Source organism: Xiphophorus maculatus, chromosome 18 (genome assembly GCF_002775205.1).
Source record: "Xiphophorus maculatus strain JP 163 A chromosome 18, X_maculatus-5.0-male, whole genome shotgun sequence".
NCBI classification, from domain to species: Eukaryota; Metazoa; Chordata; class Actinopteri; order Cyprinodontiformes; family Poeciliidae; genus Xiphophorus; species Xiphophorus maculatus.
This window is the reverse complement of record NC_036460.1, coordinates 15,684,702-15,700,295: the sequence shown is the minus strand read 5'-3', so window position 1 is coordinate 15,700,295 and position 15,594 is coordinate 15,684,702. Positions and strand designations below refer to the sequence as shown.

Genomic DNA, 15,594 nt, shown 5'->3' with positions numbered 1-15,594 from the left:
CTACTTCGATGGGGTTCCAACTATGCTGAGGCGGGTTGAAGATGCAACATTGGAAGATCGCCTGCCCCTGATTGGATAGGAGGAAGAGTCACCGTTTGTTTCCAACTATTTCCTGTACGTCTTCAGTGTGTCATCACTCTTTTTTTGAGTCAGAAAAAAAGCCGCAGACTGCTTAACATAGCTCCCATGTCCCCATTGTTGTGGTGAATTTTTTTCACATATAGATCACATTTTTTACTTTTCGGGGCAGCTCATGATAAGGAATTGAGTTTAACAGCTCACTATTTTGAGTTTGGCTCAAATAATATCAGAACACATTTGGCAAAACTTATTTAATGTAGTTTTTTTTTTTAAATTTGAATCCTGAATAAAACAAAATGCCCACTGCTTTTTTCACATTAAGCACAAGACAAACTAATATGCTGTTTGCTTTCATAGTTTAAAGATTTACAGTACTCTATGTTAAACTTATAAATCTGAGGATTCGTGGAATCATCTTGAGCTTCTGAGAAAACAGATGGCAGCTTGATAATAAGAGCATCGGTTTCTGCATACTTTGCAGCAGTTGTTTGGATTCCCTTACTGATAATTACTGACAACAACATTTTAGACAGGGATGAGGGAGTATTTAGAGAAAAAGGTTTTCCATTATTAAAACAAACAGTTGCATGGCAGCCACAACGATAAGGCCATTAAGTGTAGGTCCAGTGAGTAAATGTTTCATGGTTACAATGGACTGAACATAGTGGCGATCTGTAGAACTTTGACTTAAAACAATCTTTTCTCTTTTACTGCTCATAAAATCACTAGATAAATGTTCTAGTTCCTGCATCAGTGATGCCAGCTGCATTTTATTTTTCCATCTCAGTTTCGGCATCATACCAGAGAAATATCTCAGTAAAAGAACAAAGATATTTGGTTCTTTTTTTTTTTCCCGTAGCCACATTTCCCTCAGCTGTTGTTTTTTAAATCTCTTCCTGGTAACAGAAATAGGAATGCTACTCAGGGGACTATCTGAGTGTGTGTTCGTTGTCTTCTTCCCACAGTAATGCTAAATATTGACGCTGAGCTGGGGAAAATTTTTAACAGAAACTGTAAAGAGGCAAATGCGTCACTGATGTTAACTTCAAGCTGCAGAGCTTCCGATGCTCTCGCACAGACTTAGACCAAACAAACTGAATTTCAAGACATAAGAAGTCAATCACCTTGAATTTATATCGCATAGTTGCTATAAAAGTGACTGATCAGTGAGTAACAAAACATGGTTGCAGGGTGTATAAAAACATATTCAGAGCAGACTCACCTAATCCCAAGCATGACACTCTGAGCCCAGACTTCCCAAGGTTCCTGTGTGAACAAAAAAAAAAACACTGAATCAAGTTTTGCGTATCTACAAAAGTCAAATTGGTCTTATTTGTATTTGTTCATGTAGAAGGAATGCAAATGCAAATGATGTATGAATTTGTCATAAATTCTTAAAGACATTTGTTATGACATCCAGTAATTGTTTTATTTCAATCAGAAAAGCAGTCAATCAATTTGATCTATAAAGCACCCTTCATGTTGGAGGCAGCTAGCTGGAAACACAAATTAAAGGATATTTCTGAACTGGGTTTGAACCATCACAGTCTGCAGGTGCAAATACCATAGTTGTGAAGTAAACTGAAACTGGTGGGATACTCCCTTTTCCTCCCCTCTTTGTAAGAAGGCTGGTGGATATTAAAAGCAATGTACCTTCATCTTTTCTTCACTTTCCTGAACTAGCCAGGGGAGTCATTGTTAATATTATTTCCTTAATTTATTAATAAAATAAGAATCAAATTGCATCTTGATTCTCTCTTGATTGACTCTGTGTTTCACCTTAGGTGTGATTTATTTATTTCCTTAACACATTTCAAATCACAAAACTGACGCAATAGAGGCTGATACGTAACAGAACAACCAGAAGGCTTCTTGTTTTCACACGAGACAGGATATAGCATTTATTCTGACTACCATGACAACCATGAAACATCTATTTGGGTTTTAATTCGTTTTGACAAGAAGTTCACTGTCACTTTCTTGACCCTGTAAAATGAGACTGAGACACAGTCATTTTCAGGCATGTACCATCTCAAGCTGAGACAAGATAAGAAACTGGTCAGTAACACAACAGTGCCATCTCTAAATTGTTCTTTATATGGAACTGGTGCATTAATTTGTAATATTACAGCTATAGATGAGAGCATAATATGTGTTTCATGTGTTTTTTAAGTTTTCCAAGCTAAGAGAAATATACAATAGCAGTTTCTGAGTGTTTTTTTTAATATAAATTAGAGTGACATTTTGTGTTATTTTGGAACATATTTACTCTTAAAAATTTTAAGTGCATTTAGTTTTCCTCTTTTGCTGCCAGCTCAGTCCTTTGGGAAATGTTCTTGGTACAGCACCATTCTCTGATGTGTTTTTTCCACCAGACTTTGTCCTTCTCATCTGTTCCCGCACTCTGCAGCTATCCAAGTCATCTGCAATCAAGCCTCCGGAACATTTATTGTCCCATCACATCAGCTTGCTCTAAACTCTGTCCACCGGGCAGATAGCATGCAAACACACACATTCAGGCAGGAATCCCTGTGAGAGGAGTGCTTCAACTTCCATTAATGGAGGACAGAGTAACACAATACTAAAAAACATGACCTCAGTCTGAACCCAACTTTAAATCTTATCAGTTACACCACCCAACACTCCTCTTGATTTTATCAAAGCATTCCTCAAAACCATCCATTCATTTTTAGAACTACTCTGTCCTTCAGGATTAGGGATGGAGACTGCAGCTGAACAATAATAGCACTACAATCCAGATAATAAAAATATGCATCGCAAAAAAAAAAAATTATTTATTGAGGAAGGGTAATGATTAACATGCTAGATATAAATGCATCGACATTCACTTCGGGTCATGGCCTACAGACCTGTGAAAAATCTGCCTAAATCCCACAGAAAGTCTTATCAGTCAAACAATGTGCATTGTGCTGTACATGTTGCTTTGTTAGGACTGAGCCTCACTCCTCATGTAGAAAACATTTCTAATGATAGAACACAGGGGCAGACATGCACACCTGTAATGCAGACCTATATGACTCAAACAGGTGCAAAGCTGAAATCCCTGATCTAATTCATCAACCTGTAGGCAATACTCATGGGAGAAGAACAACTTTATTCACATATTATTTTAGGACTGAACCTACATTTATTTTTAGAGCATTGAGTAAACTGTGAAGACATATATAGCATAACAGTTCATAAAAAAAATACTCCTGAATTTAAAACACATGTTGACTAGTTAGAGCTCAACATAAACCTGTTCAGAGTTAAAGTATTTAATCTTTGAGTTTATTTAAAAATGCTACAAAAGCACTAGTTAGAAGTGTTAAGTCACATTTTCTCTATGCCAATAAGAAACTTTTTTTAAATCTAAAACTGCAGTTATGCATGTGATTTTCCTTCACTTAACAATCATATGCAATTATCCAGTTTGCTGATTGAACAGTACTTTATCCATAGCTGCAAGGATTCTCAAATGTTTTTGCTCCAAAGTCAAATTATAAATTGTCCAGCTGCAGTGCTGGTGCAGCTTCTATGCTCTAAAGATCAGCTTAAATGAAAAAACATCCTCACTTGACAGAAGACATTGCCAGAGCAATCTATACCCCTAAACAAGTATTAACATAAACTTTTTGTGTGGAGATGCGATTTTTTTTCTCCTGAATAGATCGAGCTGTTTTTAAGAACATAAAATATTTGAGGAAAAAAGGATAGAAATCTTCAAAGTAAGACAGTGAACTTCCAGCTGCTTTTATTCACTACTGCAATTTTTTACACAGCTATGGTGCTATGATTCAGCTGTATAAAATATCCAGGTGTTTGGAGAAGATGGAAGTGCTAAAACTTGACAAGGTAAGGATGGATGTCAGAACTGGAGCAGAAAACATGTCGACCTCAATACCAGTATGAAACTCCTATTTCATTCAAGCTGTCTTCATGGACTTTGCAACAAAATGTGAACGTTTGGAAGCATTTGTTTTTTGCTTAGGCTTAACAGCTTACAAGTGCCACAATACTAAAGAAGAGCGAACTTATTTTCAGCTGCATTTTGGGAGTATGTAGGAGGACAGAAGAGGGATCTTGAAGGGAGAAACCCAAATGTGATTGGTATCAAAGTGACATGTTTATGTTAGCTCATCTGTCAGTCAAACACAGCCTGAAAACTTGAGTTTCCAGACATTTGAAATCCCTGTTCACCAGAGGAACTGCTCCATATTCTGCTCTTTCTGGGGTTAGAACACCTTGGGTCATTGTCTGAGTGCTCCAGTCTAATGTGTGTGGACTTTTCTGCTTACACATGCGCTTCACTTCCAAACAGTGTGATAGTTTTGAGTCACTGGTCGTGTCAAACCATCCTCTGTTCTCACCCAGACCATGATGCATTTCAGTTCTGTCTATGTTGTCAATCACTTGTTAACCTGATATTTGACTTGGGCAACTTAGCTACTTATATAATGTCATATTAGCAAATAAAGCAGCAAACAAAGGCAAAAACAGCACAGTGATAATGTCATCTTCTCTTTTTATCTGCCAACAATGACAACTGAAACTGTATGGGTGAATACATACAACACAATCCACTTTTATTAGCATCTCTTACAAAGATTTGTAAAATGACTTTTAATAAATCGATCTTTTAGTCCTGAATCCTAATCTCACAAATTGATGCCATTTGTGCCAGATAATTTAAGCAACTTCTTTTGGGAGTGCCAATTATTGTGCCACTAGCCATTCTGAGCTTTTTACATGAGCTTTAGTTCAACTTGCAAACCTTAGATCAGTGTTTTCCCATTAACTTCACAAGAAATACACCAACATCAATGTTGATTATTTCACAGTAAACAAAAAAATTAATGCAAAGCCAAACTCAAGGCCCAATGCAGCAAATGAACAAATAATTATTCTCTCATCAGCTTGGTTATTCTGCTGAACTATGAAATACCTCATTCACCTCTCAGAAGAGTAGATTCTGTGGTAAACAAGGAGAGAAAGGCGAGAATTGCTGAATAAATAGAGAAGATACTGTAGATGAAAGAACAGAATAAAATGCTAACAATTGGAAGATAAAATTCTCCTAATTTTAAAACGTTTTAAAAAGACTCAAATATTCAAACATGCTTAAAGCCAGACATATTTAACTAGTCCATCACCACTAAACTCACTCAGTGCTGCAACCATCCTCATACATCAAATATTAACTGAAACATGAAACCCCAATAGCTCCCCTTCCAGAAAGACCAACAATGAGACCATTCATCTCCTCTTAAACATGTCTTCATTTGCCTGATGATGGACAGTAATGACTTCCTCTAATACCCCCAGCACTGTGGCAATATCATCTTCTCTTTTTATCTACCAAATCACTTGTCCCAGCGCTCGCTCTCTCTCTCTCTCTCTTGTTTGCTTGCTCTTTCCTGCATCTCTGCAGTCGTCACCAGAGATGTGAAACTGATTAGCCGATTAGTTCCCCCTTGACAGTGCTTAAAAAAAAGAAGTAAACAAAGGCAATGCCTTCAGTTTGCATTTTAACCAGATTAGATTTTGGTAGACAGATGATGGAAGCCGACCCAGAAGCTCAGAGGGAAGGCTCCACATGTGGCAACTGGCTTCAATGTTAAGGGACGAGGCGACAGGCAGCATTTTAGTTTATAATTAATCTTGTCATGAGATTAAAATGTTTGTTGGATTCGGCATTTATCTATGTGAGCAGTCACTTAGTGTTTTTCAACTTTATTGGAAGCCAAAGACATGCTGATGCCATGAGGCTTTTCAGAGCTCAGTGTCTCGAATTGAATATTTTATTTTGTCTTGCGTCCTCAGAGTATTTTGTAGAAGTATCCCTACTCTATAACTTTTTTCAAAAAAATTGTCACAATCAGGATTGCATTTTGTTGACATTTTAAGAGATTGACTAATATAAATCTGTGCATAATTGTAATGTGTAATTGAAATGTGTGCCTGCATTTGTATCCAAATCTTTTTAATCTAAGTACCTAAATGCCCCTAAATAAACTCCAATGAACAAAAAAGCAACCAAGAGGATTTTGGTAACGCTGACGTTCGTCAGAGAACCACAGCTCAGGTGGGCCGATTGTTTGACAGGATAACTTTGATTCACACATTACACAAATGTGGCCTTTATGGAAAAGTGTCAAGAAGCTGGATGACTGCCATTAGGACTCCTTTAAATCCAATTGAGAATCTGTGCTCAGAAAGAAAAACAATGGACACAGATGCTTTCCATACAACCTGACTGAGCTTTGGATATTTTGATTAAGGCTGGCCAAAACAGACCTCAAAGTACTTCCACATATAACGACATAGTGTCCCGTTTGGTCCAATGTGAGGACCAAAATGCAGACACCCAGACGAGATCTGACGATGGTCGGTTTAATGAGGCAAGCGCAAATTACAAAGGACAAAACATAAAGTACATAACAGCAGAATCCAACAGTGGCTGACTGATAATGAGGAGCTTAAATACTGGTGAGTTGATAACTGGATGAAGAACCAGTGGCTGATTAGTAACGGGCTGCAGCTGAGAGATGAGAAACGTAGAGAGAGAGAGAATGGCACAAGGGGGCGAAGGAGAACAGGGGAACTAGGAAAATGAAATTGAAGCAAATAACTAAACACGGAATCTAAAATAAGACTGAACAGAACAAGACTGAACAAATAAAAAAGGGGAGATTGGGAAGATATGCTAAGTGCAAGCCAAATCCAAAACTCAGGAACTGAACCACCTAAAAATAAACTGGAGTGGGAGAAATAATGAGAATAAGAAAATAACAAAAGCAGAAGTTGACAACAGGAAGAGATAAGACACATAGACCATAGAGGTAGCTATGTAGCTATGTAGTAGTGAAATATACATTTTAAAATTTACTATGTACATTCCAATTTATTTCATGGTTCAGTTTTCACTTTTAAGACACCTTAAAATGCAGCAGAATTGGTAAGAGATCAACACAGTAAATAAATTATATTCCATTCACTGCAGTCTCTGTGATAAAGACATTTTTATTAGCGACAAATTATTGCAATGTAAATTGCTTCAATTATGAAGAAAAGAAAGCCATCTATGGATAATTATCATTCTCTGTGGACTAATTATTCAGGACTTTTTAATTGACTCAGTGAATATGAATGGCACAGCAATGACTGGTATAAAGCAAGAAAAGCAATAAAATATTTTGTAGAATCCAGTGATTTATTACAGCTGTGAGATCCAGTGTGCAGGTAATAAAACAGGAAACAAACATATCTTTCAAAGTCACCATGTTATTTCTGTATATTTAGCCATGTGTAAAAATAAAGGAAAACTTAAAACCAAAAGATACAAATAAAATATTTAAAAAATTAGACATATGCTCATTTTATATATTATCCTTCCAGTACTACGCTGACAAACTAGAGACAAAGGAATCCCATTTTGTTTTCCTTTATCACACTTTGTCCCGCTGTGGTAAATTATGTTTATCATTTATGTGCTGATTTTGGAAATGCTTTGTTCAAGCAGCAGTTAACAAATTTCAATGATTAGTCATTTCTAAAATATGCAACATTATGGACATCAGTGTAAATCTGTCAAAAAAATATGATTCACTCTTCTATTGTCACAAAGAGTTTCCTAGCATTATTTTGCTGGTTGTGTGTCTCCTATTATGCTACAAACTTAGTGATCACACAAACAGATTTTCCTAGTTTTGTTTAAATGCACATTTCTAAAATTTACCAGAAAGAGATAAAAAATATATATAATCTAAAACGGTCTGTTAATTATTTTTTTGTGACCTCTGTACTCGGTGTGAGCACCTGCACTTTGTAAATTAAGAGAGTGTGTGAATAATTGTGTTTTTTTCTCTCTTTTGTATTAAAATGAGTATTGAATAATATAAAGACCTGAAACAGAGACTGACACTACTCAAGAAAAAAATTTGAAAATTGTAGCCAAAACATGAGATTAAAGAACAAAACATACTATTCATGGAACAGTTACAACTGAATTAGATGTAACATTAATATACCTGGGCCACATTTCTGTTGTTTTTTATTTTGAACAAATTTTGTTCAGAAAATTTCTTCAAACTGGTGCGTAGGAGACAAAGCTTTCAGATATGCAGCTTGACGTACCTTAAGGACAAAATTGCAAGATTTTATGCGTTTCCCTGTATGTTGGGCATGCATGCGGTAATTCTTGTCTTTATATGTAAGCTGAGCTGTCTGTGAACTAAAGAGCAAATCCAGCAACAGTTTTCTATTTCATACCTATCAAAGTCTTAACATTTATTGAGTGGAAAGTAACGCCTACATTCAGTCAGAGCAATGTTCTAGAAATATAAAAGCCGTCACCCAGCAAGCCGAGCGGGATAATGGGACTGACAGGATAGCGCGATACGTCTTTTGTCCTTCACAGTTGCTGCTGAAACATAAACTGTGACAAGAGCAGTAATGGAAAGTCTGTGGAAACTCTGCGTACATGTCAACATGTGTGTCTGGAATTTGGTTTGGGACGTGCAAGTATGCAATGCATTTTTTAATAATATTCCATCTTTGCAGGAAGGGGAATTATGAATGCTATGTGCAGAGGTAAAGTCATGCTGCACAACGTATTTGCTACCTTACAGAGTTCTTTCATTGATTTTTTTTAGCATACTTTAATATTTCAGATCCTCAAAATAGCAGATAAAAAAATCTGTTTGCTAAGTAGAAAAGTTCTATCCATACCAACTTGGCCCTATGTGGAGATGTAATAATGAGATAAACACATTTTCTGGTAAAGATAAAAAAAAAAAACCTTAACGATGAACAGGCGACCTGTTCGGGGTTAAGCAATAGTGTAGTTTTTATTTAAAAAGCTGCATTTTGCCAGGTTATCTTGGCTGACATTATTTGGAATGATCAAAAATATTTCAGTGTAATAAGGAATAAAGGACAGGATATCTCTAAGAAGGTAAATACTTTTTCACAGCTTTAACTAAATTTTGAGACAAAACATGAAAAGTATTTAAAATAATCATCTTGACCTTTATTATGCTTAAGAATAGTACAAATAGAAACATGTTAAACATTTAAGCTCTATTCCATCTGAAAAGCAGACTAAAAATTGAGGTTATTTGTTGGAAGGCCAACATGGACACAAGCATTGGTTTAGGGAAAATGTTACGAACATGCAGAGTGCTGTAATTAATCCCCCACAGTAACCCATAGCTATAACAGCTGTATTGGATCATCCTGTAGCCACCTCCATCTTTTTAGCTCCAATATAACGTGGCTGTTGTCCTGGTGGTCCCCTTATTATGACAAACACACATACAGCACCTCTCGATTTCCATCCAGAGGCAAATCTGCATTAGGATGCGTACTGAAAATGCTAATTGCTCCCAGCTCACAGAGTATTTGCAAACATGCTGATGGTGTAACAGAGGTTAAGACAGGAATTATAAACACAGGATTTTTAATAAGATCCTAATGGAGTCACGCATGCGCAAATAATAAGCAGTGATCGCTATTTGTGATTGCATGTTGCTGGCACATTGGGAACAAAACCAAGCACAACCCTAATTGTGTGTGCAGTGACTCAGGAAGGCTGCGTGGGCAAAACATCCTCACATTTCAGACCTAAATCACCCCATCAAGCTATAGGATCTAATATTTGCAGTCGAGAGACCGTCCCACTCGGCTGCAGAGCCTGACTGCTTTCCTAAGCTGTGTGAGCCCAGTAAAACGAGATGAAAGCAATTTAAACTAACCGGGATGCATAACAGTATTTCCTCAGCTGCGCTCTAATCATTTTTCCTCTTTGCTCTCTGTTGCAACATCTAAACCAATTTCTATGTACATCATTCTACAAAGTTTCTCAGCTGCCTCTTAGAAACATGCAAAGCAGGTCGTTTAAGTTCTCGGAGTCACTAAATCACATTCGTTCATTACGCTTATACAATAGAAAAGGTGAATTTCTAATTTTAAGGGTGAATAAGGCCATTTTTTATGAGCGTGGCAATCAGCTAGAATTGAGAAATAAAACCAAGATCAGTTTAAAAGGTTCAGAGTCTGAATTCAGTTCAGATCCACAGAAAGTAGATGTGAAGTAGTTACTAAGAAAAACAAACTGGCAACGCTGATCAACCTTGTTTTGTTGGTTTGTTTTGTTTTTTGTATATGTGTGAACAATAGTAAAAATAATTTTACTAAGCATGACTTTTTCTGAATATTAGCAGCATGAAAAAAATCTAGACTTCACATGGTCCATTTAGGTAAAAAGCAAAGAAAAAGACGTTTTGATTATTTTGGAGAGTAAAAGACATCAAGGTTGTGTTTGAGCAAAACATTGCTTTAGTAATGACTTTCCTCAAACCTCAAAGATGCCTCAGAGCTGGAAGGCAAAACAAGATAAGGAAAACAAATGAGATTCTTCACAACGACCACATTCCCCTTCAGCAAAACCTGGAAAAAGTTAAGACACACACACACACACACACACACACAGAGAGAGAGAGATACACACAAACCATTCTGAGGTGACTCTTTGTTGAGGCCGTTTTGGGTCTGTAAGTGTTGTCCTATTCAGTACCACAGTGAGAATTATTTTATGATCTTAAACGAGGAAAATAAAAATGAAAATGGAAAACAAAGTCTATTTTTTTCAATTTTTTTTACCAAATCATTTTGACTGGCCATTTAATCTTATAAACACTGGAAAAGAACCACCTTGCATAAAATGTTAAGTATGGCGGACATAAATCTGATTAGGTCAGTATAATAAAGATAAAAACATTGTGACCCTCTGTGGCCACATAGTATTGTCAAACCTCTAACCTCTAACATTTTTACATTTTGTCATATTCCAGCAAGAAACTTCAATGCATTTTAAGCAGGAATTTATGTGCAAGGCCAACTCAAAGTAGTATTTTTCAGCTTGGCGAAATTTATCTCCAGAAGTGATTTCTAATTGCTTTCAGCACTTAGTCTAAAAGGCTTTCTTGGTACATTGAGCCCCAGATAAAAGTCTTAGTGTTTAGGCTTGCCACATTTCCATGTTTGAGATGCTGATTTGGATGTTAAGAAAGGAATTCGTTCTTTAGTTTCTAAGAACTAAGCAAACGAAACCTCTACTAATTAGAAAGATTTGACTAGAAACACTTTCGGTAGAGAAGACAAAAGATGACCTGCAAGATTTTAGAGAATACTGTGACTGTTTGAGACACGCATGAAAACAGCAAAAATAAAACCTGGTCCATCCTGGCCTCTTACTTTATTACAGTGTCTTTAAGACCGTTTGTGGTTTGTAAAACCTTTGCTGTACTAGTGAAGACATGAGGATGGTTGGTGTTTCCGAAAGCATTATAGTCTTGTCTTAATAATCCAATATTGTGTATAATCTCCTGAGCTAAATCGATCAATTCAGCAGTGTCTCCAGATAATCTGACCTGGCTTGCCACTTATTGTTCAGTGGGAAATTACAGAATATGATGTACTGCTTTATGTGCATTTAGTTGGTATTTCCTGTCACAATTACTTCTCTGGATTTTGAAAGAAAAAAATATATAACATACATACAGTATATGTATAACACTGGTGCAGCGGATTCCTTTCGGATTAAAACTGAAGATGCTTCTTGCGGCATCCCTTCCCATCAGACTCAGGAAAACACTAATCCAGTTTAAATGAGTATTAGATGTCATTCCGCCTGAAGTTTTTTTCTTCTTGAAAATTAATTAAGAATTGCCAGGTTTCTTTAAAAAGTAAACCTTTAAAATGTGGCATAGAGGAACTTCTATGAAAATAGAGCACAGAGAGAAGTAGACTCAAATATCCGTCCTCATACATAAGCTTGAGTCATTCCCTGCATAATATGCATGACCAGCAGAATACATACAGAAGCTCTGCCACCTTTGAGTAAGGGGGTCAATTTAATGGAAACAGACTAGAAGTCAAACACTTAGTGATGAGTCTGCATCACGCATGGTTACATTTATAAAATAAAGAAAGGGTAAGTACAACAGTGACAGGTCAAAGACTGAGAAATATAAACAGCTGGGATTTCTGTCACCTGCACATTTCTTTTGATGCATTCATGACAGATACTTTGTGTTGTAAAAGTTTAGTAGATATTAAGCAGCACGCAGCATGTTAAAGAAAATATAATTTCATATTTACCTTTCCAACTCTGAACACCACATTAAACTTGAAACTAAGCTTATTTTATGGGATTTATATGCTTAAATGTCCTAAATAGCACATGTTTCAGAAGAAACGTGGCCTGTAGATACTGAAGTCAGAGAAGATTATTAATAATTAATTATTAGTTTACTCATATTTTCAGTAGCTAACAGCTTTTGAGAGGATGTTAAACTGAACTTCAGAGTTTGCATCCACTGAATAAATAATAATTGAATCCCAAACGCTAAATGGTTGAGGTTCTTAAACTGCTTACCTAGCGTAATCAATGCTTGGCGCAGACATCATTGGTGGACAGACACATGTTTTAGTATAATAATAGGGTGGGACTTCCTTCTCAGCAGTCCCACCTGGGTGAAGATCTGGTTCAATGTTCCAAGGGGCCTGAGAGAAAAGCTCATTACTTTTTCTGGATGTGGAGGTTGACAATAAGTCAGAGCCTCCCTTCAAACACCCAGCAGTGAAGGTGAGGGAGGCTGAGAAGTGCGATCTCCTGATCAGTTCAAAATCTCAATAATTTATACTCTACCATTTTTAAAAGGCCAGCTGTCTTTATCAAATCAAATCATTTTGTGAACGTTTTGCTGAGTTGCAGTGGGCACTGGTCAGCAGTATCCCAGTTGACCAATTACTCATCTAGCTGGTTTTAGGTTTGACTTTCTTTTTTGCCTCACTGATTTCCAAGCATGTTGGCCTGATTAGTCCCACCTGTGCTTACTTTTATGAGTCTGTGCTGCATCCTGTGTGAGCCGCATCATGTTTGCTCCTCCTCACAAGTGCCTCATATACCTTCTGTATCTTTTCCAGTTTTTTATGTATTGACTTGGTCTTTGTTTTTGACAATATCACATATTTGTAACTTGGAACGTTTGATGATTTTTAATAAGCTGCTGTTGACTCAATCTGCCAGCCCAGACGTGTTATTTTGAGTCTATTACAATTTGGATTGATTTGCTAATTAAATCAGTCTGAAATTTAAGAAAAATGTTAAAACTTTTGTAATCTTTGAAAGTTCAACATTCAGTATTTCAGATGGAAGCAGACTATTATAATAAACATAGCATGAAATATCACTTTCATCCATATAATTCTTTGCTGTACATTGTGATTAATGCATTAATTTAAGCTTGTAATACTTTTGGCATACTTTTAACAAAGCTTTAATTATTTCGTAACTTATAATAATGATGCAAAACTTTCATATTATTACATTCCTTATCAAAATTGTGCAGAAATGTGTTTTTAATATATTTTTTTAGGTTTTACTTTACATTTAAAGAGGGAAATCATTTATAATGGGACTGAGAGCATCCACCTTAAGTTGAATAGTGAGGATTGCTACAATGTTGCGATTATAACTGAGCTTCACAAGTCAGCAGCAACCCCGTTCTGCCTTTAGACCCATGTAGGAACAAACGCCCATAAAAGCACAGCATTTATAGGTCACTTGATCGTGAAAGCATATTCCCACTCACAACAGAGCAGAGTCAGCACGAGGGTTACACTTTGGAGCACTAAATCCTGCAGAATAAAATCGAACTCAAAGAGTAATGTCTCAAGGATTTAGCTGAGAAGCACAAGATATCCTCGACCTAAAGCACAAAGAGCTACTTATCATGGGGAATGAAATATATTTGTTGCCTTTTCAAGTAAACATGCACTGTAGAGAGTTGGAGCTTCATATCCTCCATTCTCACTCTATTGAAAGAACGTTTTAGTTTTTTAGAAAATACATTTATTTATGCCAAAAAAACGACAGACAGAGACAAGGTAGCATATCAACATTCACAAGTGAGTCAGATTGACAGAGAATACATGCAGGCGTTGAGCTGTTCAAGTGAAATCATATCTAAACTGAACTTTCACAATACTAAGGTTGGCCTTCATAAAATAAATGCAAATATGCACTAAAAGAAACAAAAAACATTTATTTATCAAAAGCAGAAAAATATTTAAAACATTTCTGCTACAAAACTGGTAAATTTTGCTAAAATTGGTTTAGTTTTATGATAAAAATTTTAGAAAAAATGAAATATACCCAGAAGTTGCACTGAGACAGCACAACAGAAGTGATCAAATTAAACCTAATCTTAGGACACTAGGAAAGTCCAAGCCAGCACATTTTTTAGGCCTTCAGAGTGTGTGCTGAGGAGCTGCAGGAAAGGGAACAAAAATCGATGAATCCTGCAGAAAGTGTCCACAAGAAACGCTCCAATGGATTCCCTTTAAGCTACTGCTTTTAGACTTCACTGCACTCCCTCACACGCCAGATTCAGGTACATAGACACGCAGGTAAATATGCACAGTGTGTTCAAAGTGTGCAGACTGATATGCATTCCCAACAGAAATAGCACATGAACACGTACTGCACCTAAAGTGCAAACTCAGTTAAAACGAACAGTTTAATGAATGTCACAAAACGACTGCGGGACATAAAATCTGTGATGTACTAGGCAATAGGTCTGCCTTTGGACAGCTTTATGCAGGTTTTATTGTTTCTTATTGCTGTTTTAGGATTGGTGGGACAGTCTGAAGGTGCCAACTGAGCACACTTAAGAATCATAAAATAAAATCCATTGTGGCATCTGGATAATGCTCCAATAACCACATTAAAATTTTCTTAAAATATATAAAGAACAATGTATGCTTAAAGAGGTGCTATTTTCTGCTTCGTAGATACATCTTTCCTACATAAAAAAAATACAGTTATAGTCTCGCCTGAAAACTGAAGCAGTAATAAAAGCAGTAATATGAAGGCTCATTAATTTGACAAAAACTGTGCTGTTCTGCAGAATTCATGTTTCTCATGAAGCTACAGTCAAAAAAATATGTTTGTATCAAGGTTTTAAGGGTTAGATCAAAACAAAATAGTACATTATAGTGAAAAAGAAAAAAAAGTATTTAGAGGCACTGTGTTAATAACTTAGAAAAGCTGCGATTCTTTTGGAGCATTTCTTCAGCAACTTTGAGATTTAGATTTCGAGTCAAGTCAGCTAAATGTTTAGGGTTGTCATTTGCTGCAGGGTGAACCTTCAAGATTGGTCTGTAATCCTCTAAAAGGTTTTCTTAAGATTGCTCTGCATTTAACTTCATCCATAGACTTTGACCAGTTTACTGTATCTTTAAAAAATAAAAATAAAAACGTCCCCAAAGCATGATGCTGCTACCACCATGCTTAATAGTTCATGTGTTTAAAGTGATTGAGTTAGTTTCCTGCCCCACACTGGATTCATCATGGCTAAACTAGTCTGTCTGTGTTAGTTTTACTTGACCAGATCACCTTATTCTACATGAATGATCTACCTCCTACATGGCTTGTGGCTAACAGCA

The 15,594-nt window shown here is 36.3% G+C and overlaps 1 protein-coding gene across 2 annotated transcripts in view; it reads right to left on the bottom strand.

Moving 5' to 3' along the window:
• The window catches only part of kcnab1 (potassium voltage-gated channel subfamily A member regulatory beta subunit 1), a 91,349-nt gene that overhangs the window by 34,439 nt on the left and 41,316 nt on the right, over positions 1 to 15,594 (bottom strand). For both annotated transcript variants that reach the window (XM_023351402.1, XM_005805926.2), the window contains exon 2: positions 1,304 to 1,347. In XM_023351402.1, the coding sequence (XP_023207170.1) occupies positions 1,304 to 1,347 (44 nt within the window). The remainder of the gene's footprint in view (positions 1 to 1,303; positions 1,348 to 15,594) is intronic.